General features: G+C 34.8%; 1 protein-coding gene across 3 annotated transcripts; it reads right to left on the reverse strand.

Annotated features, from left to right (window-relative positions):
• Positions 1-67: 67 nt before the first annotated feature.
• Positions 68-27,851, reverse strand: LOC124366169 (gamma-glutamyl hydrolase-like). Of its 3 annotated transcripts, none has more exons than XM_046822518.1 (6): positions 27,645-27,851; positions 11,834-12,079; positions 10,860-10,971; positions 10,536-10,774; positions 2,178-2,358; positions 68-487 (listed from the first exon to the last, which is right to left on the reverse strand). In XM_046822518.1, exons 2-6 carry the CDS (start codon positions 12,076-12,078, stop codon positions 299-301), a joined length of 966 nt encoding a protein of 321 aa, XP_046678474.1. In that variant the 5' UTR covers position 12,079; positions 27,645-27,851; the 3' UTR covers positions 68-298. The 3 variants fall into 3 exon arrangements, with proteins under 3 accessions (XP_046678474.1, XP_046678472.1, XP_046678475.1); XM_046822516.1 differs by lacking the exon at positions 27,645-27,851 and adding an exon at positions 16,483-16,621; XM_046822519.1 differs by lacking the exon at positions 27,645-27,851 and adding an exon at positions 14,994-15,016.
• Positions 27,852-27,978: the final 127 nt, after the last annotated feature.

Here is a 27,978-nt window from a genome sequence, read left to right on the forward strand (position 1 = left end):
AAGATTTGCTTGGCTCTAGACAGACCGAAACTCAGCATCATAGGAATAAAAATAATGGATGCAAATCTACTTGAACATGGTTTTATTAACAAGAAAACACATTTTATATGCTATTTTATCCACAACTAATAAGAAACCCAGTTTAGGTGCTCTATATTATTTCTAATAAATTTTTAACAATTAGGTAGACAATTTTCAGTATTTTCAGCTTTTATGTGTATTCATTTCATTAATATTATGGGCGGGCACTTCAAGACTAAACAATATTTATTTATTTAATTATAAAATTGTACATCCTCTAGAAAATGTAGACCTGCTCGTCGTATCCCCCCTTCCTGCCCGTGAACACTGGGCAGTAATTATATATGAGATTATTGTCTTCCTCTTGTTCGGAGGAGAAGGTCTGGTCGTTGGCTCTGCTCTCCATCACCAACCAATCGTAGAAGTGGCGAGCACTGAGTATTGCCTTGCGGGAGTGTGGGTTGGCCTGCGACAACAATCATAAATCAATGTACTGTGTTTATATGTACTAGACCTTTAATGAAAATTAAACATAAAGAATTTCTTCAAGCAGAGACGGAAGCTTTGTGACATTTTTCGAACAAAATCCAAATTGTATCTCACAACGGTAAATGGGTTTTTGAACTCTTAGGAAAGGAGCTGAGAAATTGCACAGTTCTAAAAGGATATAGCTGCTTCCGGAGTGACAGAATATTCTGGATGAGTAAGAATGGGAGAATGGGCTGCGTCCTGTCGAGATCCTGAGGAGGATTTTGAACATTAATCTCAGTCTCTCCTTGGAAGAAGGGGAAACCAGCTCTGTACCAGAGTCTAGAGTCAAAGAAGACAGGGGATGGCACACTCCTATGTTGAGACTAGCAAGAACCTCTGACACTTAAGGAAAGTGCCCCACCAACTCCCAACAGTCATCTCCTGCAGTAGACTAGACCAAGTGTACAGTAGGTTAAATTGGAAATAAACCAAGCAGAAGTTAACCCCCTGGGGCGCGGTTTTGGTATTTGGTATACTAATGTATACTTTTCCAAAATCTTTTTATTTAGAATTCCAGCTGTAAAGGAAAACAAAAATAGTTTACAGTTAAATATGGTACCAATGGTCGACTGTGGTGTAAATCACAGTGCACAATTGCTAGTGTAATTTAAAAACAAGAGGCCTCAACTACATAAAACACAATTTTAAGCAAATAAAGAAACATCAATCTAGCGTTACACATTGTCAAACCTCGACTGTTCTTTGCATACCGGTAAGGGAGTGAGTGGAAAATGAATACTTTGCATTGTTTGTATGTCATTTCAGCGGGCCCAACGAAAACTCATCAGATTCAAATGCCCTTGACCACAGTTCTTATTTTAGATTTAGTGTTACGCGACACTTTTTCCTGTATTTAAAACCATTAGTTTTACTGTGAAAGATCTTGTAATATGAATGCTAACAGTCAAATACCATTACAAACCCACAAGGCTTTTGAGCCTTGGAATTTCGTGCACTTGCCGCTCCTGGTTAGGAAGAGTCCAGGTGATCTTCCTAGTTAATATTACAAGTTGAGAGTAAGCCACACCACGTGACGCGTCACAAGTTTTTTTCCATATAAAGATTCTACAGAGTAACAGTAATTTTGCTTCACTTTTGGTAATACCTTTCTGCATTGCAGTTTCTGTCAAGATTTTCTTGAATGAAGATTCAGATTTACAAGTACAGAAGTTTAACCATGAGTCTTGTCAAAGATTTCAAAACGACTGTTCTCTGTTTATAGCTCATTTCTGAGGAGAGATGGTTATAAGAATAACGGGAGATTTTAAGGAAGATGATCGTAAGGTTTCATCACATCACTGCAATGTTTCTTCATTATTTTTATCAATCTAGATTTATTTTATATATGGGAAAGAGAGAGTATAACGTCACACTTACTTTCTAATGAAAGCATTAGATGAGTAATCCCTCATCAAGAGGAGAGCATTAGAGGACCATCAATATCAATGCCAACATAAAATAAAACAAGATGTGTTAACGGTATATTTTAGTTTTATGTTAGAGAACTGATAAAAACTAAACTGGACAAGGCGCAAAGTGGAAAATTCAGCGAATTAAAATTCAGTCTTAAGTTAAAATTACATAGAAATTGGTGAGCTTTAACTCTAGAATTGCAAATAAAGTACCTGTTTAGGGTTCCATTCGAACATATTCTTCTCCGGATGGAACTGGACTCCTACGATTGGTCTCTGGAATTGTTCACTGCTGGAGATAAATTCCAGCCCGTCCATATCCTTGTTGGTGGACAGCACTCTCCAGACCTTCTCCAGCTTATGGAACTTAAGCATGTCCTCTGTCACACAGTACCTAAAAGTAGTTACAAATGAAACAGATTATTCAATTAAAAATTGCATTTAATAAGGTACCCACCTTTTTGTACTCTCCACTGGTTCACAAATATGTTTGTTTATGTACGTTTTTGGATTCCTGGATTTTGAAAAAATTAAATTCTTCATCCACTGGTTCGTACAATATCGACGTAAATGCTTGAGAACCAACAAGGAAACGTTGAAAACTCCATCACATGGTTACATTACCTCAATTTGTATCCAAAAGTAGTTGTTGGTGTAATAAAACACTAAGGTTTTCATTGTAATATCGGTCAATAAGATAAAAAATATAAAGGTTTCATACTCACATAATAAATTACTACCAGTTCTTATACAATATCTGGGCAACTGGATTCAGCCGCAGTCCACTTCTGGTTCGGACTAAAAAGCACGTATAATATTATAAAGAACATTATTTGTATTATAACAGAAAGATATAAATCACTGCCGCACAATACATTAGGTAATTAAACAGTATGAACAACCCTTTCTGTGTTCTGAAAGGCACGTTTAGTATAGACATTGGAGCAGAGATACTGAGACGAAGTGTGGTTGTGAAACTGTCTAAATGATCTCAGAAATGAATCATAAGTAAGAGGATCGTCAAATTAAACTAATGAGTCTGTCGAACATTGTTGCTGTGTTGCTCTTGCCGGCGATAACGACGTTATAGTATTTTATCGGAATTGTATGAGCCAGGCAACCAAAAAATGTTATCGTGTACAGAGTAGCAACGGTCAAGTAACACAGCCATAAGATAAAACACGGCATTGAAGTGATAAATTACGTAACGAACCTTTGACTTATCGTAAAGAGCGTGATAATTGTATATACGGTTGTTAAACAGTTTCTGGTGAACGAAATCAAATTTCTGTATATCTGTACGCACGATAATTTTCGGACGAGTTGACTTAGATAGTTTAAATTTGGTGTGAAACTCCATCTCTACCTCTTTACATTGATATTAATCAAATTGGAAGTTCTGATTAATTCTAATCAGGAGTTTTGATTTATATTAGTCAAAAAGTAACTTTGGTTACATTGGTCTTAATTGTAACCATTTTGGCAACGAGAGAAACGCAGAATAAGTAAATTTGTGAACAGTGAATGTGACATGTAGTATGACAGTAAATGATTGACACACGGAGGACGCACCTATACAAATATGTGTACTTTTATGTATGTGAAAAACCTTAGTATCATATTTTAATGTGGCTAAGCCACATGTTATGATGCGAAGTTGACCTACTCCCATTCAATCAGGGCTTTGAAATAATGAATAATTTTGAACTAATGAACTTTTCATGAGAACAAACAGGAACTAACGATCTATTTGAAAAACCGTGGAAGCTATTTTAGTTATGTCAACTTCTCAGACCTATGGACAACGATGACGCTCGGCCACAATTGTCGCATGAAGACACAGACTATACTTCCGGCCCAGGAAGCAGCCACTGCTCACCCATTTTAATCACCAAAAGCTCATTTTAGATATCTTTAATTTGTAGGATGGTGTAAAATTTAATGAGTACAAATCCTAATCAGTATTCTCAACCAGTACGTAACGTATTACACAGTATTTTAAAAATCTCAAAATAATAAATAGCTAAAAACGGATTGACAAAGAAATAATTAAGTCCTTTATTATTTATTTAGAATTCTTTATTTTAACATGCTTTTCTTCAAGACACATACGAGAAATGCTGTATATAGAATTTTTCTGTGATTATTGTTTTAATAATGATGAGTTAAAGTTAAAGAGTTTATGGTTTAAATACTCAAAAGCTCTACTAAAATCCAAGAGCATCAATATTGTTAATTTTCTCTTATCTATGGCGTGTCTAATATCATCTGTTACTCTCAACAAGGCAGTCTGAGTACTGAAATAGGGTCTGTAACCTGATTGGAATTTATACAAAATATTATTTTCACCAACATATGCACTGACCTGCTTATAAACTATCTTATCAAGTACTTTTGCTAAAACGCACAATATATTTATGGACCTGTAGTGTATACATTCTAAAGGATTATGAATCTTAGGCAAAGGTAAAATCAATGATCTCTTCCAACGACTCGGATATATACCACTGGTGAGTGAAAAATTAAAAATAAAACATAGAACATGCTTTATTTCATTATAAAGTAGTTTTAGGAAATTCCATCATTGCCCATTGCACTGGAGGAGATATCGTTGATTTCCTTAAAAATCCCTTCCATCTGTCAAATGTTTATAAAAATCTTTTGTAAAATTTAGTCAAAGATTAAATATTAAAGAAATCAGGGAAAGTTAGAAGATAAGATTGGAAAAATGTTGTCATATAATAGGGTAACATGGGTTCACAGAAACAATGATTTGAGAGACTATCATAGGAGAGACTATACTTAGGATCACATTATTGTAAGATCCAGAGGTTTAAACGACATTACCTAGCTTGTTCAAATATACAAGTCCCTGAGGGATCCAGTACTTTATAAGATCCCTCATATTACCGACTGTACAAATTTAGATGTTAACATTCTCGCCATCAAGTGACGATCTGCGGGACATCTGTAATAACATTTTACTGTTAAGCTTCTGAGTAAAGAAACGTCGAAAAATACTGTTTCTTCAGAGACGAACTCCCATTTTATTAAGTATTTTGACTAAATATTCGGTGAATTCCGTAGGCATATACTAACGTAAAAAATGTCGAGGTTTACTAGTTTATATTTACCACGTCTATATTGGTACATCCATCGATCACATTTTATTAAGTATTTTGACTAAATATTCGGTGAATTCCGTAGGCATATACTAACGTAACAAATATCGAGGTTTACTAGTTTATATTTACCACGTCTATATTGGTACATCCATCGATCACATTTTATTAAGTATTTTGACTAAATATTCGGTGAATTCCATAGGCATATACTAACGTAACAAATATCGAGGTTTACTAGTTTTATATTTACCACGTCTATATTGGTACATCCATCGATCACATTTTATTAAGTATTTTGACTAAATATTCGGTGAATTCCGTAGGCATATACTAACGTAACAAATATCGAGGTTTACTAGTTTATATTTACCACGTCTATATTGGTACATCCATCGATCACATTTTATTAAGTATTTTGACTAAATATTCGGTGAATTCCGTAGGCATATACTAACGTAACAAATATCGAGGTTTACTAGTTTATATTTACCACGTCTATATTGGTACATCCATCGATCACATTTTATTAAGTATTTTGACTAAATATTCGGTGAATTCCGTAGGCATATACTAACGTAACAAATATCGAGGTTTACTAGTTTATATTTACCACGTCTATATTGGTACATCCATCGATCACATTTTATTAAGTATTTTGACTAAATATTCGGTGAATTCCGTAGGCATATACTAACGTAACAAATATCGAGGTTTACTAGTTTATATTTACCACGTCTATATTGGTACATCCATCGATCACATTTTATTAAGTATTTTGACTAAATATTCGGTGAATTCCGTAGGCATATACTAACGTAACAAATATCGAGGTTTACTAGTTTATATTTACCACGTCTATATTGGTACATCCATCGATCACATTTTATTAAGTATTTTGACTAAATATTCGGTGAATTCCGTAGGCATATACTAACGTAACAAATATCGATGTTTACTAGTTTATATTTACCACGTCTATATTGGTACATCCATCGATCACATTTGTAATTCAAATTTAAATATCTTCATTACAGTTGACAGTAATATATACTGCATTGCAAAAGTCAGGGTACTAGTTATTAGTTTTGACAAGCCCATTCTAGTATCATACCTGTGTATGTCTTGGCCCCTCGTTAAGGCGCATTTAGACAACAGAACATTGCTGTGTCCCAAATATATAGACTAGGCAGCATCAATAGTTGTAAACATTTGAAAACCTCTTTACACGACTCTCCGGGTTACAATTTTGCAATGATTTTAACAGTTTTTTTAGTCTGAAAGCTCTTATAAAGTCTGTGTTTGCACATGCTCCCTAAAGCACTATTTCATAAGAGAGATGTGCGTAAATTAAGCCAAAATATGCCATCATCAGAATCTAAGTCGGACAGTATTTTGCTAAAGACCTCAACATAAAGATGCCTGAGAATAGTTAGGCACATACAGAATCCATGTGATCATTCCATTTTATAAACATTTTTATATATATATGTATATTTTTTATAAACCTTTGATAATCTTTTAAATCAACGTTTCTGTGAACTTAAGTTACTCTATTATATGACATAGCATTTTTCCAATCTTATCTCCCAACATTTTATTTCAATATAATGGTGTTAAAAAAAGGAAAATTGACTTCCTTTCTAAGCGTTCATGCAGAATAGGTATATTCCAAAGAATTTTGTTGAATAGACTTCTTCCAATAAGGTTTCTTCTAACTTCAAGGTGTTATCACTCGGTGAGTCTAAAGAGGGAGAAATATACAACAGATGAATTTGTAGTGAGATTGAAATTGTGGAAATTTTTAACACAATTGTTTAGTTCTATAAAGTTTTTAAGTTCCAAAATTGACTTTTGTGCTGAATCAGAGATTCATGTCATCACCATATTGTACGATTCGCCCGTACTGTAGTGATGATCCTTTGTCATTGCCATATATCAAAAAGAGGACTGGACTGAGAATAGATCCTTGAGGGACCCCTTAACGCAAATTAATTTTTTGCCATTTGGACTGTTTGCTTTCTGTGACTGAGAAATGATGTCAATCACCTGTGAGGAATTCCTAGAATGCAATGAGATTCCAGTTTGTCTAGCAGTATACTGTGATCAACACAATCGAATGTAACCTCGTATCCAATTCGTCCACCTTCGAAAATTTATCGCTCGGTAGTAAATAAAAGGTTGTGGGTTAAAGCGTATTATGTTTATTTTTTTGGTATTATCTACGGCTTTGTTGTGTATGAAAGCCCGTAGGTAATTAACAATAATAACAAAATGTCAATTTCATACACAGTATCTGTCCCCGTGCCAGCTTTGTCTATGTTCCGCGGTAAACCAAATTGCGGTGAATATAACGTGTTTATATCATAATTTTATAGTTGAATGTAAAAATATATCATTTATAAAAACATGGATGCAGATTCATATATAATTTATTTTATCATAGGGGGAATAGTTTTTCCAAATCTGTTTGGGGATTTATTTCATACCTATCATACATAATACAAATATACAAATATGAGAGATATACAAATCGAAAAAATAAAAGAAGAAAAGGCAACACTGCGCAAATTTTATGAAGATCATGACTATGAACAAATTAAAGAAATAAGGGAGCAAGAAGTCACAATACGTTGCCTCCAGCAGAAAGTACGCATCCTAGAAGACTCTAAAGTTGTTTATGTAGAAGATAAGCCAATTATAGTAACCACAGGTGGATCTGCTGAATCAAAAGATGTTGAGGGTGGTGTCCTGGAAGAATTGATGAAATAAATAAACAACATTACTAATAGCCAGATTAAAATCGAAAAAATATTAGCCTTCTTTGAAGAATGTCGAAATATTCCGATGGTTATCGAAGTAAACGACTCTTCACGAAGCTTGGAAATGTTATGCCCATCGATATCTAAAAATAATAATATAAGTAAAACTAAAAGATTGCCACCAGCAAGTGCTAAACTTCTTCGAGAGGGTGAGACATTTGAAGAATTCTATGTTAATAACGTTGAAGAGTTCCTAAATAAAAATAAGATATCCACACCCTCTTCCTTACAAATTACTGAGATTCGTGTGGAAGAAACGCAGGATCAGGAAATTAAGGACAACAAAACACATAACCAAGAAAGAAAGAATCAAGAATTAACACAATGCTCAAAACGGAAAACGAAAGGTCATGTATCGTTACAATCTTTTGAAATAACTGAAACTTCGAGCACCAACGGACAGCCTGAACATATGATGAACATTGATGAAACTTCCCACAATTTGTTAGAAGAGGGACACGAGAAGAAAAACAAAATGAAGAAGTTATTGGGGTACAAAAGACATTTCATCAATTCAAACAGAATGCATCGGAGAATCTAACTATAACAATACTGACCGCATTAACAATAAAATCGACAGTCTGAACCGCCTACTACATCTAGTCAGACCGAACATTTTGATAGTCACTGAACATGGTCAGAATGAGAGCACAATAGTTAATACAAGGCTCACTAATTTCAGCTTGGTTTCTGCATTTAGTAGAGATAATACAACTAAAGGAGGGGTTGCAATTTACAAGCGGAACACCCTAAGCAATGAAGTAGTACCACTATAGATTGAGAATTGAAGTATTCCTTTAATTTGTGAAGGGTCCGCCGTTTCTGTCAACATAAACAACAAGCCAAACCTGTACCGTACATCTTAGGAGTCTACCGCCCCCCAAAACGAGATAAAGAATCTTTTGCAATGGCTTTACAGACACTGTCAGCTATATTGGATCCGTAGACTTCATCCAATAATCAGCATACTATTGTCATTGTCGGAGATTTTAACGTAGATGAGAATCACGAATTAAATCGTGGCGAGAGATCGTACCATCCAATGAGAGTTTACAACTCAGTGAATTTTTAGCGACCTACAATATTCAAAGGTTAGACCTTCCACCCACTCGTATCACAAGTGACAGTTTTTCGTCTATTGATATGTTCTGCGTTACGGTACTTCCGACTGCAAGGATGAGGTGGAGTTTCAAGTTTCCCACACAGGCATTTCGGATCATACAGGTTAGTTATTTAGCTTATCGTCACAATTAAGAAAAAATGTGTCCATAACAACAGCCCGAAGACATGTTAATAACAACAGCCTGAGAAATCTAAGGACAATCCTCGCTGAACAGACCTGGGAGGAGATCTTGGAATGTGAAAATGCTGAGGAAGCCTACAATAAATTCATCATGATCGTAACACTTGCCTTGAACTCCGCTTGCCCTGTCAAGAAATCCCGATAAAAATCTCATAACCCTATCAAGCAAATCTACAATGAAGAAGCCACTTACCTGCGAGCACAATTTCTCGAAGCCAATGATAGCTATATCATTAGTGGAAGTTTAGAAAATAAGCAAAAAGCTAATGACATGAAGAAGTCTTATGACTTAAAACTGAGAGCGCTGAGCAAAAGTGCCAGTGCCACTTACATTTCAGAGTCTAACAACAAGTGCAGAGCTGTCTGAAATGTAATCAATAGCGAAAGACAACAAAAGAGAGAACCCTCGACGATTATGTATTTGAACATTGGCAGCAAAAAAACCAGTGACCCAGTAAAAATATCTAATGAGTTTAATTCCTATTTTACCTCAGTAACAGAACTCACACTGGAGAAAGTACAGGCTACAAAAACCAACCACGTCCAGTCGTGCGACAACTCGTGCTCAACAGTAAAATTTTATTACAGATGTCCCGCAAGTCGTCACTTGATGGCGAGAATGTTAACATCTAAATTTGTCGGTAATATGAAGGATCTTATAAAGTACTGGATCCCTCAGAGCCTTGTATATTTGAACAAGCCTGGTATTGTCATTTAAACTTCTGGATCTTGCAATAATGTGATCCTAAGTATTTTCCTAATTGTCTCTCCAGCAATCAGACCTCCGGGGATATTATATGTAATAGAAGATGCGATCCTCGTTGCTAACTGTTTTACTCTATATGGACGTGACAGTTTCATCATATTAAATTAGCAATACAGAGAAGGAAACTATTCTCGATTTCTTCAATATTGATCTTTTACTAAATTTCACACTCAAAAAGATTTTGTAAACTTTTGATAGTCTCTCAAATCATTGTTTCTGTGAACCCATGTTACCCTATTATATAACACAAGATTTTTCCAATCTATCGCCAAACTTTTCTCAATATCTTGAATATTTTTTTTAACACATTTTACACTCAACAAGATTTTGTAAAAATTTGATAGTATTTTCTTTTCTAATCAACGTTTCTGTGAACTCATGTTGCCCTATTATATAACGTAACATTTGTTCCAGTCTTATCGCCAAACATTTTATTTCAATCTAATGGTGTTAACAAAAGGAAAATTGACTTCTTTTCTAAGCGTTCATGCACCACAGTTGCAGAAACAGTCACATTCCTTATAATAAGACCACTGCAATACGATCTACGTTACTTACCCATGATGGTTCGACGTAACCGGCTGTGTCATCAAAATTTCCACTATCTCCTTGGAGGCGAATCTGTACAGTCGACTTTGATGATAGCCAACCTTGAACATCAGAGGAAGAGCCTCATTACTGCTGTTGCATTTGACTAGAATGTCTTCTTCAGCCGTGCTGTTGGAGGTGAGGTACATGAGCAGTTCGTATCCCTGGCAGACGCCCAAGATGGGGAAATTGACTCCAGAGTCTTGGAGCTGTAACAGAAGAAATATTGAAAGGAATCCCGGAACACTTTTATCACTTTGACAAATTCATTTAGCGTTTCTTGTAAGCTCTAACCTGTTGAACAATGTTCAAGATCATTCTTCCGGCGGCTGCATATCCGTTGGGATCTTCGAATTTGACTGCTCCTCCTGGGAACACCATCCCATTCACGGACTTCAAGATACGTCTGTAACATAATTAACAGTTACCTTCAACTCTTAACTTGTCATTTTTACATCGTGTTAAGTAACATTTATGAGAAAATGTGGCGCAGAAAAAAATCTGCGTTCAACACGAAGGAAAGAATTTATCTAATAAAAAATGGGGTTTCAAAGGCTGATCAAACTTCAAAGAACGAGAATGTCAGTGACATACTTCTAAGAAACCTTTCCTTCTTCCAAGTGGTGGTCTATCGTTACTCAAGAAAGCCTCAAACACCCTGAGAATATGAAATAATTCTGTTTGCATTGGGTCTGCATATATCATAAATAAACAATTTTTTATAAGCAATAATTTTGCTCTCTACAGATTTTACGATTAAATGCGTATTTTTCCAGTTATTTGCGAAAAACATTCTGAAATGTGTTTTTTTGCCTGAAAACCGATCATTTCATTCGCGAATAAGTAAAAAAGTATTGACTTTCAGAAAAACCTTCATAGGATAAAAGATGCTTAGTCAATTTCTCGATTTCCATACTTACTTTAAATGAAAAACTGCTCACCCCCGAGAAGGGGTACCATCCACCCCTAAGGAGAAAGCAATACCTGGCACAGGGTAGACTTTAAAATAGAGGACAAGTAGAACCTAAACCCAAATTTTTATGAAAATCGGTGCTGTATGGGATAAATATACGGGCAATGGTCATTGACTGGACTATTAGCAATTCCAGTAATTCTAGAAAACTCTGTAAAATTCAGGCCTGCCATGGAATACTTGCCATCCAAATCTGTAACTGACACAAGCATTCAAAAAGTAAATACTGCATCATCTAGTCTGGGGAGTTCTTTTATACTCAGTGACGTTTAATATCTATCATGAATATTCTTACTCATAGTATTCCTGTGATCTCCTGATAAAGATCGGCACCACTCTCGCTCCCGAAGACTCAATTGCTTTCACGTAGCTGGCTGGTATGTAGGAACTCTTGTCGGGATATCTCAGCAATTCCGCTTTAGGTATTTCTTGGGCAAGTACCCCAATTATGGGACGGCTCGTGCCACGAACATAGAATTCGGCCCAACTCGGCATAGGGAGCAGGGCCAGTGCCATAACTGCCAGTGACGCGTGGATCATCCTGAAAAAAAAAGTTTCGCATTAGAACAACAAATCATTTATTTGTATAGTTGCCAAAAAAGTTTGTTAGTTACCCTTTGTTACAGTTAAATCTTCGATGGATAGATTGAAATAATGGAACACTATATTGAGATTATAATCTACTCTTCCATTCAAGCGTCACACAACACCACAAGGTTCAACGAGCACAATAACAATTGATATATGGCGATAAAATCTGGAGTTGCTCACTTTTTCTGGAAGCCTGATCTCATTTATGTATCTATCAACGACAACCATTTACAGTAAGTAACAAAAAGATTCAAGACAGCTGCTAAGACAGTGCAAAGACTTGTAAAAACCTAATAACGGTGATGTACCAGTTAGCTATTCTTAAAATAAATATCAAAGCAAACATGCAAAAGTTAAAAGAGATTATTTGTAGAGTACTAGAAGATTCCTCCAAAATCCAATTAGATCATTTAGAACAAGCTTATCAGTTAGCCCCTAAATCCTAATTACCTTATGCACAAATAAGAGAGAGATAAGCTGTTTACAATTAATTATTTAAATCATGTAAAATAAAATGTAAATACATTTCAAAAACTACAGAAATTGATTTATAGATAAATTTAACTAGAGTAGAAAACATTTGTTAATAATTTGTTATTTTTATATTTAAAGCACTTAAGTAGTATAAAAATTACAGTATATATTTGAATTTAAATTTAGATTAGAATCATTCAGCTCATAATAGTTATATGTTTACTTTTTATTCTTTGTATTTTTGTTTATAAACAAGATTTTATAAGATAGCAAATCCATTCTTCAAAAATGCATCAATACACTCTTACTCAAAGATAGTAATAGCATGATATTCTCAACCTTGAATTACTTCTTAAGATAAGCTTGCACTGTGCTTTACAGCACCACTTATCATTGTTAAAATAGGATTTGTGAGTTTTCAAGTTGATAAAGATCTATTTTAGGCCGCCACACGTTATCTTTTGTTTTGGTGGGATGATCTACATGTGCCATATCCACCTACAATAAGACGCCTTCCATTATATTAGGTACACAATATATAATGCGTCCAATGCTACAAATGCACTGTGGACTAAAGAGGCTCAGTTAGTAAATATTGGAACAAGTTACGTGGCGCAGCCCTGGTGACAGATCTCAGTACTAACTGAAATAATTTCCCATACCTCTACACTCCTCGTCCGTATAAATGATTTTTGCTATGTAACTAATGCAATTAAAGGTATCACCAAACACAAAATACAACAATAGCACTATGTATAACACAGCACAGTATAACAAGCAGCAAGTAATGTATTACTAAGATGATCTGATAACTTAAGTAGAATAATTGTTACAAAAGTTATGATAAAAAAACAGTCGCAGGACTCACCAACAGATGTGACTATTTATTATAAGGGGCTGTAAGTACATATCTTCAAAGTGTACGTTACCTAATTATTAAATAGTTATTTTTCATCTTTTCAAATAATATGAGACACTAATTACTTTAACATAAACAGTTTTATATTTTCTATAATTCTATTATTTTGATACATATTTTTGTAATATTTTTACATTTCATATATTACAATGATCACCGACTTTTAAATATCAGAGTAATACATATGATTGATACAGAGTGATACCTTTTCCTTACTATTGCTTACATTAGTTTCTATAATGTGGACAGTATCATTTTCACTATAATCTTGTATTTCCGAAATAATTACTTAATTTTTATTGTCATTTAATAATTCTAAAAATGAAATTATGGGTCTATGATAACTTAAATAAAATCTTATTAAATATCTTGTAAACACAGCATCTGTTGTTATTCTTATGTCTTTATTGTTTAGCATTGTTATATTTAATTTATCTTTAAAAAAATCCAACTAATGTTTTTGACGTTTTTTTTCAGAAAAACTTGTATTCAAATCTGTTTTACGTAATTTATTTTAAGCGGGTGTAAGGAAAGGCCCAATGTAATTGAGTAAAGGTTAAAATAATAATCAACAAAAAGACTAATTTTCTTCCATGATTAAATTACACTACACCTTTGTTAGCTAGAAAAGATTTAATCGATTTATTTGTAATCCTTAAAACATACACCCGTAGTTCACTAAAAGAAGTAGTTACTTCAATAATGTAATTAAAAACATCACACCGAAATGTCAAAATCTTAAAAATTGATAATGAAATAACCTAGTGTGTTTGAACTGCTCAAATGTCTTCAACCCTGTTTCGGAAACAAGTTGAAGCCAGCTTTAAGTTATTTAATATAGAAGGTTCCCTCCTCTTCCAAACCTTCTGGTGAAGCGGTTTTTTTATTTTTTTATCAATGTTTCGTCTTATATTTAATTAGGTAGATACCCCCCTCCACTGTACTTTGGTATAATATACCAAAATGATCGGTATATATTCTTGTAATTTTCAACCGTATTTTGTGTATAAGTAAAACAAATATTTTTTATTTGGGCCACCGATAGTGAAAGTGTAGAAATACATTTATTAGTAGCTAATGAAGGAATGTATTTAATACTATGAAATGAAAATAATATTGTAAATAATTTATCGTTTTAAGCAAACGATTTCGGTAGATTTCAAACCATCGTAAATTAATTTCTATAAACGGTTCATATGTCAGCAGTTTACATCTAACGAAAGCTCTGTTCAAGCTATGCAGATTTATATTGTGTATTTACATCTGTTATACTAGTAGTAGGCTATACACAATGTACAAAAATTAAGATTTCAATAACATAAACTACAGTTATTAATATACATATTATCGATACCTCGTTAAGTATCTAGATTTTGGTCACGAAGCGAACAGTTTCTTATATATCTTAACTTTTAGGTGTAATAAGGCACATTTCGGAAAAGTGTTTAAATTCCAAAGTAATTTACAATACCTTTTGTTCTAGTGCATTTTACAATATATCGTAAGGTTTTAAAATATTCACCGTACAAAGATTTGACACATATATGAAAATAGCAGTAATATTAACACAAATTTGTTAATAATTATTTATCAAATGACATAACTGTAATCAATAGGTCTTGTATGATTCATATCCGTTCAATCAAACTTCTAATAACGTATATTTATCTTTATTGATCTGTGATATACTTTCTCCATTATTTCACAATAAACACTATTCAATTATTTGTTCTAAAATGGACAGTTATTACAGTTACACAACATGTTTACTAGATTATGTTCCCATAAAAAGGAAAGTATTGCAATTGATCTTTGTACAAATTCACACTCATAATTAATTAATTAATGTGTAATTTTAATGTTATATTCAAAGATCAAAGCCACACAAAACGACCTTATTTTCGTACAGAAGACATATTAAAAAAATTGTATACCTCTCATTCTTAAAATCCAACAAATGACAGAGTAATATGCACTTAAATTAAGAATTTCTTAAACGGACATACAATGTAATTTCCAAACCTTCTGCAAAAGAAGTATAAAGAATGTGGTTCATTTCAATGTCACTATACAAGCAGGTTTACCTAATACTGTATGCTTTGTTAAATAGCAATTTTGTTTTCATAGATGTTATTGGCTGGAAGTTAGCGACGCCAACCAATGCAGTGGCTGGATAAAGTTTATTTCCGTTTGCTTGTCCGGATGGTAGGTATCTCGAGAGCGAGCTGACCTATTATACAAGCAACATCGAGTTTGACGATGCCTACCAATGCAGTGGCTGGATAAAGTTTATTTCCGTTTGCTTGTCCGGATGGTAGGTATCTCGAGAGCGAACTGACCTATTATACAAGCAACATCGAGTTTGACGATGCCTACCAATGCAGTGGCTGGATAAAGTTTATTTCCGTTTGCTTGTCCGGATGGTAGGTATCTCGAGAGCGAACTGACCTATTATACAAGCAACATCGAGTTTGACGATGCCTACCAATGCAGTGGCTGGATAAAGTTTATTTCCGTTTGCTTGTCCGGATGGTAGGTATCTCGAGAGCGAACTGACCTATTATACAAGCAACATCGAGTTTGACGATGGTGTATATCGCTCCATGGCACTTGGCTGAGCGTTAGCAAACATTTTTGCATTGGTCTTATCGACAAGCACGATGGTAACGAGAATATACCAGAATAAATAAAGTTGTAAACAAACTCAGTACAAACATATGTCATTTTAACAAGTGACATTTAACACATATAGTCTAATGAAATGGACTGTAGACTAGAATTGTGCATGCAACCGTAGCAAAGCCTGTTTCATGTGGTGCGGTGTTCTCCTACTTTGTAAAAACGTGGTAAACAAAGCAAAAGCCCGAATACAAATATTTACCACGTCTAAAACCCGAATCTCGAAAGTGTGCAAGTGTACAAATATAGTCGTAAATATAGGAAGTGCACAATTTACTCACGTGTAACCCTTTGGCTGGAAGGTTGAAGCATGCAGCATTATCGACCCCTATGGCTTTATAAACGAAGACTGATGCGGGTGTTGGGAGTGCGAGGGGACGCCGGGCGGAAGTGCGATCCAACTAATGTATTGGCCGGATGTTACAGAGACATCCATGAAGATATTGTTGTAACACACAAAAGTCATGCCAAGCATGATTATATAATAAAATTTCCACGTGAACTTCTACTAATTTTTTACAAGCTATGAACATATAACATGATTTCTGGCATTTGCAGTCGTTACAAAAACAGAACACTGCATTTCAAAAACTGGAATATGTCCTTCCTTGAGATCTAAAAACGTATGTCTTTGTTTTAAGGTTATGCATGCACAAATTGCTTGCTCTCAGGGAGGGGTGTTCATATCAGTTCTCGAAAATGTTCAATTTTTGTAACAAATGTCCGAAATCCAGTTTCCTTTCATATTTTCCATCGTAAATAATTTAATTCAAAGTGGAAACGTACGATTGAAGTTTTTTACTCAGTTACTTTCAGTACGATTGGTGGCTTCATTTTCTTCCTTTTCCTTTGGAACTGTCCAACTGAAAATTTGATAAAAAGTCTGGAAATCTGGTATTTTCCGTTGTATAAAAATTTATTTCTAGGGGAATATCGAATGCAAACAACCGGATAGAATGCCTACGGAAAAACAATACATCTGCCTTAAGGTAGATATTCAGATGCACTCCATCCAAAGGTACAGTAATGACGATAATATAATAATCTTTTCACTAAGCACGGTCTCTTAAAAAGATAGAATTTCGTTTAATCCATCACGATAAAGTATCACAAGTGATACTTGTGTATCTAGGATCACGTCTTGGATACTTGGGGGAATGATCACTATGAGTAGCTAAACCTTGAAGCAGCTATTGATGTATTTTCAAGGTGGAACAAAATGATCACCAAGTTGCACAGCATCAGGTGGGCTTTCACCCATTTCACGTGTTGAAGTTGGATGGATAAAACATATCAGAATATGATTACCCAACATTACTTTCCCAGCATATTTTCATGCAATACAATTATACTAGCTGTTTCCCGCGGCTTCGCACGCGTCTCTTAAGCTTTGCCCGTATATTTCTTTGCCTTCAAATAATGTTTGGCTATTTAATATACGTAACTGTGTCGTAATTGCAGTTTATAATGTGCAGGCGCTTTGGTAACTTTTATATCTTGCAGTACAGCCTGGTGGTGAGTTACATCAATGGGCATTGCATATAAACCTTCTACATAGAAAAATACAAATAAATACAAATTTTCATAGTGATCGGTCCAATAGTTTCTGAGTCTATAAAGGACAAACACACAAACATTCATTTTTATATTATTACTAGCGGGCCCGGCGCGCTTTGCTGCGCATTTCAATAATTTTTTTGCAAAAGTTGCCCGCGGCTTCGCACGCAATTTCCCGTTGAAAACAGTACACTATATTCACTTATTCTTTTTCTATCACATTCTAAACATTGCTGAGATAATTGATAGTCGTTCCATCGTGAGCCTCTTGGGCGTATTATGAAGGTATGTACCATATTCCTGCCTCTATCTAGCTGTTACCCACGGCTTCGCACGCAAATCTTAAGAACCGAAGTCCTTATATTACTTAGTAAATTTTTTTTTTACTATAATAAATTTTAGATTAAATTAGTTATATCTCCGATGCCACGATTGAGCTTGCTTTGTTGTCTCGATCGAGAGAATATGTACACACGGAGTTTTGAGAACCATACTTCTGTCAAAAAAAACAACTAAGGTTGATTTTATAACATTCTTTATATTTGTAGCCAACGTAAGATAGTAATTATGATATCTGCATTACTCTTCTGATCAAGCATGAGCATGGTTTATATTAAATAAATATTGCAGTTAAAGGTGAATTTTTACGTCAAATTTGAATTGTATTATCTGGATAGTAAAGTCTATGTTTAACAGTGATTGCAAAAACAGTTTAAACAAAATTTGTCGTTTCTCTTAAGCTTACTCTATGCTTTAAAACTATAAGTGTAATATATGTTTACAAAGAACAGCTGATTAAAAATTTGAAAAGACGTTAACATATGTTTGCTGCAATGCATTTCTTATGGGTATTTCTGTAACCAGTGGGGCGGAATCCTGAATCGGGAAAGGGATGGGCATAGCTTATAAACCTTCTCCGTGGAAAAATACATATACGTACAAATTTTCATCATGATCGGTCCAATAGTTCACGATTCCATAAAGGACAAACATACAAACATTCATTTTTATATATATAGATTGATCATTGGTGCAATCTGAATTTAAAATTAGGCAATGACGTCTTCTATGCAACCTGCATTACACTACTGATCAAGCACCTTACAATAAAAATTTTCTAAATTTTAAATGTAAACAAATGTTTTTGCCTCTTTAATGAACTTCAGCTGAAAGTATTAACAGCTGTTAAGTATAAGTTCGCTTTGTATTATGTGTCGTAGCGCAGTCTGTCGGATCCAATATAAAACACTATAACATCAACAACGATTTATAATTAAAAAATTAATTAAATAAACTATTTAAATTGGACCAAATTTACTCTAGTATGTATGCCTATGTTACTTCTAGGAACGTGTAGAATCACTCTACAAAATTTCACGATGTTTCGTGCATTGGTTCCAAAGTTATAACGGAACATACAAACAAACATTCGCATTTATATACAGGGTGTATATTATGTCTGGAAACACCCAAATATATCCTTTAATAATTTAAATATAAATTTGAAACCTCTTACAATCGTGATAGAGATTGGGCATCTACTTTTTGGAACAATGTTTTGTTATGTCACACCAACGGGGGACGTCCTGCCGAGGGTATCGTGAATATTCTTAATGGAAGCCTATACCTTGTGATACATAATTTTAAAGGTAATAGCTTACTGAATTGAATGCCACAAACCGCATCTCAAAGGAATTAATTCTATCAGAAAATAGAGCATTTTTAGTATTGAAAATTTACTGATGTTCAACAATGTAATTTTTAACATGGTTCTTGCCACAAAATGTGTTACACTAATTTTTTTAGCATTTTTTAAATGTTCAATTAAAATAAAATAAACAATTTATTTTTTAAGCTGGTTTCATTAGTACAAATTTACCAGTTTTTATTACAATGAATAAAACTTATGAGTCACTTTCTCTGATTACTTATGAATCTGTACTTGGTGTTTTCCAGTCAGCAGGAAGGTTTAAAGAGACAAAGGTCACTAGCCTATGAGAAACATTATTGTGTTATTAATCATCTGGTCTACAGGTTTCAGTTTGTTGAGCATGGAGCTTTCACTAGACAGGTCTAAGCTTGGGAATTACAAATGGACAAAGGTCATATCATTCCTGTCGAGTTAATCAGTGTCTCTGAAGCATTGCTGTCAACAAGTTATCTAATTACAGTAGTTTCAGTTTTTATTTGGCATTTTAATGGAATTGTCTGAAAGAGAACGAATTACTCTGTTGATGATGCAAGGATATGGCGATCGTCAAAGGTCTTATCGGGAAGTTTGTAATTTGTTTAATGACACTTTCCCAGAAAGGAATCCCATAAGTGTTTCAACAATATCAAAAACTATTGAGCGTTTTGAAATGACAGGGAGTGTACGTAATCGGCCAAAGTCGGGTAGGATACAATCTGCAACAGATGAAGAACATGCACTAGATGTTTTGCAAACATTTATTGAAGACCCACATACATCGCTCAGAAAGCTGCACAGCAACATGATATGCACCCTATGTCTGTGAGTAAGATTTTGAAAATTAATAAATACAAACCATTTAAAGTTCATTTAGTCCAACAGTTAAGTGAGGATGATTACGACAGAAGAGTTGAGTTTTGTGAACTTGTGATGCGCAAATGTGATGACAATAGAGATTTTCTGACCAACATACTATTTTCTGATGAGGCAACTTTTTTCCTAAATGGCAATGTTAACAGGCACAATTGCCGTTACTGGCTAGTGAAAACCCACATTGGGATTACTGAGTCCCATTCACAGCAACCACAAAAACTGAACGTATGGTGTGGAATTTTAGGTAACAAAATTGTTGGACCCTTTTTCATCAATGGAAATTTAAATGCCGAACTTTACTACAATATGCTCCAAAATGAAATAATCCCAGCTATTCAAATTGCATCAGGAGAATACTTTGATAATGTATGGTTTCAGCAGGATGGTGCTCCACCCCATTATGGGAGACAGGTAAGGAGAGTATTTGGATTTAAGGTTTCCTCATAAATGGATTGGCCGAAGAGGAGAAATCGAATGGCCTCCAAGATCTCCGGATTTGTCACCAATCGATTATTTCCTATGGGGTCATTTAAAATCCAATGTTTATAGAAGAAAGCCTCATAATTTGGAAGACCTAAGAAACAGGATTATAGAGGAGATTGCTTTGATAACTGAAGAAATGTTAGGCAACTCTGTCGAATCATTTTACACAAGATTGGCTCATTGTCAAACCGTAGAAGGAACACAGTTCGAACAATTGCTTTGACACCAAATGCAGGTAAAACGTTTGTTGTAAGACTTTTCTAACAGCATACATTATTTTTTATTTGTAATAAAGAAATCAATAACATAAGTATTTCCATAATTGTACTGTAATAAAAACTGGCAAATTTGTGCTAATAGAACCAGCTTAAAATGAAAATTTTTGTTTTATTTAATTGAACATTTAAAAAAATGCTAAAAAATTAGTGTAACACATTTTGTGGCAAGAACCATGTTAAAATTACATTGTTGAACATCAGTAAATTTTCAATACTAAAAAATGCTCTATTTTCTGATAGAAATAATTCCCTTGAGATGCGGTTTGTGGCATTCAATTCAGTAAGCTATTACCTTTAAAAAACGATACCCTCGGCAGGACGTCCCCCGTTGGTGTGACATAACAAAAACATTGTTCCAAAAAGTAGATGCCCAATCTCTATCACGATTGTAAGAGGTTTCAAATTTATATTTAAATGATTAAAGGATATATTTGGTGTGTTTCCAGACATAATATACACCCTGTATATATATATAGATGTAGTACGGTTTACCTTTGTGGGATAATCTTGTCTGATTTTGTTAGGTGAAGCACATAGCTCAACATTTTGCCTTCAACCGTTACTAGGATTCAGTCCAAGCTGTTTCTAAAGAGAGTACCTTTCCAGTATGAAGGATTCTAACTGCAAGAGTGATTTCCGGATCCGTAATCAATTTCTCTGTGGTGAAAGATCCTGCAAGAGGGACAAATTAGGGATTTTATTCTCAAAATTCCATTGATTAAGTTTCTTCGTAAAAATGCAGGAAGAACATTATTACAACGCAGTGGGAGCCAGCCATATTCACATGACAAAGAAGTTTCCCAAGTGTGTACCATTGTGGCTCGATTGTTTTAATAGCTCCATTTTCTTGTTTATGGCACACCGGAAACCATCAACAGACCTTTGTAGAGTTATTGGGTATAGCACTTCGAGTTTACTCACTGGCTCTAGCGTTCTTGGCACTACTATTACGTCCAAAGGAATATATCTTTTAGAATTTTAATATCATTCCTAATTTCACTATACTAGTGATTTCATTCATGGATTGGAACAGAGATAATCTTTATCTCGTATTTGAAAAATCCCTGGTTATAACCATTTTTAAAAACCATTTGTCATAAAACGTACGGCGGCGTAACCACCTATGCAAAATCTGGAATCCAAACACATTCAGATCGTCAGCTACAAATCAGATAACAATACTTTGTGTCTGCCATGAAGTTCAATAGCCTGACGATAGTTAACATCCGTCAGTGCCTTGGCCCCCGACTGTGTTTCCCCAGTTTCCTCCCACTGTGATCTACTGTGGTCATTTCAACAACCACCATGTTGACTGAAACTATCCATCGCGTGATACAAATGGGCTGCGGCTGACGGATTGTGCTAAGTTGGTGTGAGTGGAGGTAATGTTACCTAATAGACAGGGAGTTTTCAGATGAATACTCGCCGGACTTGAGTTTTGTATCATTGGACAAGAATAGTATGCCTCTACAACTACCCAAGAAAACATTGATATATTTTCCACACGACCAGTCCTATTTTTATATAAATGGGCACTTTAATACCTCTTATTAGTGCTGAAAACGTGCTCAGGTCGAAGTTTGCCACGTTAACTGGGCTCAATGTTCTCGAAACTGGTCTCAAAAATTACGTGGATATCGCCAATTGCAAGGAAATACGACATGTTTCTCGGAGTCGTCTTAGCAGCGGCGAAGAAGTGCATTTCTTGTTGTTTCTGCAAGCAACATATCCAAGGCGGGACTGAGGAATCTGGGGACATTGTTGAAAGGTATAAATTGACTGGGGAACAAGAAGACCCAACAGGGATAATCTGCTTGTTGGAGAGGGGCCGCAGGGAAATATGGATGTCAAGTGTGGAGAAACTTGACTTCACGCATTTTACCCGCCAGGCCAGGACAATTTTTCGGACCAGGAGCTGGCTCTGCAAATTCTTCAATAATATCATCGAGACATCTTCCTGGGTATTTTTGAAGAGCTAAGATCATCGCCATCCTAAAACTGGGGAAATCATACCTTCCCTAGAGCCTTATTGCACTGCCATTGGAGGAAAAAAGAGTAGTTGGAGAAGACTGAGAAATGGCCTCCGCAGGGCACGTCTTCACACTCACATTGTTCAATCTCTACATTACATCTCTCTGTCTGGAATGGTGTCGGAAAAGTCATCGCTGACGACTTAGTCCTGAGCTACCAGCATAGATCTCTTCAGACAACGGAAGAGGTTTTGACGTCTAATCTATGGACCATCGACTTGTTCTCTGGAGCCTCCAACCAAGGACTAAAAAGACAAAGACAACCACCATCCATTTGAACACGAGAATGGCTAGGACCAGGATCATAGTTAAATATCGTAATAAAGAGTTCAGAACAACACCTAAGTACTTGGGCATCACCTTGTATAGAACACTCTCATTCAACAACCACCTGAATAAGTGCACTGGTAACGTTCAATCTCGGATTAATATCATCTGTAAGCTGACAGGCATATGTTGGGGGGCGTGTGCGGAGGTTTTAAAAACCTCATCACTAGCCCTTGTTTACTCAGGAACCAAATATGCCTCTCCGGTGTGGCTCAACAGCTGCTACACCATAGTTAGGATACAAAACTGAACAGCGTAATGGGATAATATCCGGCACTATCAGACCCAATCAAACATGGTGGTTGCTAGCAGTCAGCAGAATCTCTCCAGCATATTTGAGGAGAAAACTATATGTGATGTTAAAAGCACTTTCATCAATCCCGGACTTGCCCATCAACAGATACACCACTGATTTTGGAAAGTTCTTAAACTCAGTAACCCCCTTATTACCACTCTCAGGAACCTAGCAACAGCCTTAGTGTAGTTGAGGCCTGGGCCGCAAAATGGGTCAATACTTCGGCAATGAATGATGTGTTTGAATTTAGCCTATTCGTAAACCCTTACGGATTGGTATCCCGTGAAAGGCGTGGTTCAGGTAAAACAATTTTCGAATAGGTTATGTCAGGTGCGGGTACATGAAGCTTAAGTAGGGCTATATTGAGTCTCCCAATGCGAGGTCCCAATGTGTGGTGCGCCTCTGCAGACATCCAACCATATACTCAAAGAATGCCCTAAATATAAATACAACTCCAATTTCAGAGACTTACACTGGTCTTTCTATGAAATACATTTTTTTCTAAACGTTCTTCACGGGTAAGTATTGTTTGATACGGTACGAACGAATATAATTGAGTTTAATGTATTGGCGATGAACATTTTTATTCCAACCAGGAATTTACTCTTTCCTTAGATATCGTGGTATAAATATCATTGTGGTTATCAGAACCATCTTTGTAAAACGATACTAATTTACTACTGCAGGAGGAATGAGTCAGGCAAGTTTGTCAATCCTTTATAAGAATCATAAGTAATTCCCACTGATTCAGTACTAGGAAAGGTCTCTCTATTAGGGATGGTGAAATTCATCAAGGACTTTCCTTTCCACTGGGATGGATTTTATTGGCAAGTCGCAATCTATTGCTAAACTAAACAATATTTTTCAACCCTGGGTTGGTTGAAAGGAAGCACATACAGTTTTAAAGAAATTGTCGAATTCAATATATCGCCCAATTGACAAACATCCATAACGTTGGGAAGAGAATTCTTTTTCGTTATTCCGAAAGACACATTCTTAAGTTTGAAAAAAAGCAGAGGAAATCTTCGTATAAAAGAAATTATGAGTTGTATTAATGCAGCCTAGTAAATGTTAAGTTTGTAACGATTTCCATCCAATTGAACTATTTATTACAATTATTGTACCTACAACTATGTAGGTACAAAATAATATAACCTACAATACATTTTGTTTTTCATACTATTATCTAAGGGCTTTTAAGATCGTAGTTATCCTTCATTCAGAAAGGTAATAGTATCTCATAGCATCAATAAACAACATTTAAAACATAGTTTGAATTCTTGGTTCATTCGCATCACCTTATATCACCAATACAGGTGAACGAGATGGCTCTGTAATTCGTTACTGATTCAGATTACAATTGGTATCACAATATGTGTAACTAGATGTCTTAGATATGTTCGTTATCAAAAGCCATTAACATTTTCATGATTTCTATCCAGACTTACCTGATTCAGAGGCGCCCACATGGTATAATCTTAAAAAAGCAATGTACTACTCTATGTTAGTGATCTAGAAGAGTACATTAAAATTGATGAAAAGAGTTAGAGTTTCCCAGTCCCCAGTCAAAATGTCATCTGCCGGTACCACTTTGGTGTTTTGTATAACAATTATGTGGTTAAGATATTAACTTATCCCATACTCAAAAGGCACTTTTCTTCTTTATCCTTTATTGCAGTAAACAATTGACAGTTGTACTTCAAACGTTCTTTCATCTTGTCAATTTGTTACTGCATCGGTATTGTATAAATTCAACATTGTATTTCAAATTGTAATGAGACATTCAAACCCATTTTTCTTATATGATACGAAATAAAAATAAATGGAAGCTACCTTTCCTCCGGCTGTCCTGGAATTTAATAATCAAGTAGAACATTTTACTTTTAGAAGATTGCTAGTAATAAACATTTTACTCGTGTAAAACAAACTGATAATTTTCAAATAGGTTTATTTTATTAACTACTTTTTGGTAGGCTATTGATGTACGTTTCGCACGAGGAAAACGTTCGTGTCGCGTCACGGAACATTTCGCATGTTTATGTTTCCGCACACTTGTAGATTAGAATGACAGCTTTACCGAACCGTACACAAACCGTTATATAAACACATGATGTGAACTAATATGCCAGTTAAAGCATGTTTTACTGAAACTACCAGCAGTCAACAACTAGGCAATGAGAATGATGTCTGTAATCAGCTGTGACGGACCGTACATATTATTATTATTAAAATTTAAAGATACTAAATATTTGTTTATTTATTTTTCAGGTAATCATTTTAATGGAGGAACACGAAGACAATTATTCCGATTCATCCACAAAACCAAATAAAAAAGTGGAGATGAAAGCTGTGAAAACAGCGAAGCAGAATTTACAAAAGGCTGAAAACAGAAGTAAGTGTAAATGAAAATACGACTGATAAATTGAAGCAAGCAAGGCCAAAAACATTGGCTAAAATTACGTTCAAAAGAACTTTCAAGAAACGTTCGGAAAGATCTAAAGACAGTTTGAACAGTGTTGGTAATCCTACAAATAAAAAAAATGCATAAAAACTTTACGTACATAAAAAAAATTCAAATAAGACGTTGAAAATAAAAGTTATTCATTCGCAAACAGCAGGCCCATCCTGGTTAAATTACTATTCCATTTGTGCAAACTAAAACACTGGCGCGCATACAATAGAAAATCACATATGTCCACCAGAAAATTTCATTCAAATTCAAACTCACATTCGATGTAGATAATTTATTAATAGTTGGACAAGAAAATGTCAATATTAATTTTGAAATTTCTCAGGATAACAGTTAAAAGGAATATTATATTTCTAAATCTGATAAACAAAACACTACTTCACAAATTTAATCACATAATATTACAAAAAGTAGGCTATAAAATTAATAGAAGAAATAAAACTTAAAGCATGAAGTGTCTCATATTATAATTTTAATATATCAAAAATAACCATTTAATAATTAGCAAACGTACTTTTTCAAGATATGTATTCACAGCCCGTTATAAGTAGTCACTTATGTCAGTCCGTCCCGCGATTGTCTACGCTTTTTTTTTAAATGAATACACACATATTTATTAAGTTATTAGTACCAAACATCAGTTCGTTTAGATAGTAAACAACGAACTTGTATGAAATTAAAACACGAATGATAAACATATGAAACGTGTGTGGCTTCCTAGTAAAGCACATCAGTGGCCGAAATTTCAATCTCAAGATCGCCTTCGACCTAGTCCCTGGCCTTTGTTCAACTAAACGTGTGACCTCCAAATTAGATTACACCACACGCCATCACAAGTGACTGGCAATCCACTGATAACATTGTGTTATCAGTAGAATCATATATGAATATCCTATTCGCCTACTAATTTAAAATGAGCATTACAAAATTTGACATTACAGTATCAACAAAAAGTAATAAAATTTGAAAATAACTGTGCATTCCGTACTTAAGACGCATTTTCGATACTAAATTTGTAATTCTGAGTAACATTTTGAAGATTTGAGTGATATATAATAATCAAATAAGCTGTCTCATCATGTGAAAGTAAATCAATACGATTTAGCCTGCCCTCTCGAACTTTCTACACAAACATGCATTATAATTCATCGTGTATCACTCGTTATTTAACTAATAATTTTGAATTTTCATTTTTCAGAGTACCGTGAACTATTATGCCTCAAATATAGCAAATTTTACTTTTGAGTACCCATAAAACACATGCAAGTCTTAAACGATCGTTAGATCTAAACTAGACACAGTTCTAGAAAATAAGTGTAGCCACACTACATGCGTTAATAATAAATAGTTTAGAGTCATGGTCAATAATTACTAGGCTATGCCATTATGCGCAGATTACGCAGCACTTTTAGGTTATGTTAGTAACGAACAAAAGATTACCTGTTTAAACTACCAGTTGCAGTAAATCAAATGAAGGAGTTGTCTTGTTATAAATGTTCAAATGCCAAGCCTGAAAAAAACTTATTTATAAATGTACTACACGGATCGTGAAATGATGATACTTTGTAAACTTTACTTGGTTTACATTGTTTGAGAGGTACGGCGATTGCGACTTCCCGCGAGGTGCTATAGCGCTACGGGTGGCCACTCTGGGAACTATTAACGCAGCTACTAAGAGCAGCACAGCGCCCATGATTTACGCGCTTGTTTACGAGTGATATTTTACCACGAAAATATTAATGTTCCGGTAGAGTATGGACGCATGGAAAATCAA

The sequence above is a fragment of the Homalodisca vitripennis genome, chromosome 7 (assembly GCF_021130785.1).
Source record: "Homalodisca vitripennis isolate AUS2020 chromosome 7, UT_GWSS_2.1, whole genome shotgun sequence".
Classification (NCBI taxonomy): Eukaryota; Metazoa; Arthropoda; class Insecta; order Hemiptera; family Cicadellidae; genus Homalodisca; species Homalodisca vitripennis.

Coding starts and splice junctions, on each gene's coding strand:
- LOC124366169 (XM_046822516.1), bottom strand. CDS start 16,520: ATGCTGCATGCTTCAACCTTCCAGCCAAAGGGTTACAC. Junction 12,080..16,482: donor TTCCAGCCAAAGGGTTACAC/GTGAGTAAATTG, acceptor TTTTTTTTTCAG/GATGATCCACGCGTCACTGG. Junction 10,775..10,859: donor TCTTGAACATTGTTCAACAG/GTTAGAGCTTAC, acceptor CTTCTGTTACAG/CTCCAAGACTCTGGAGTCAA.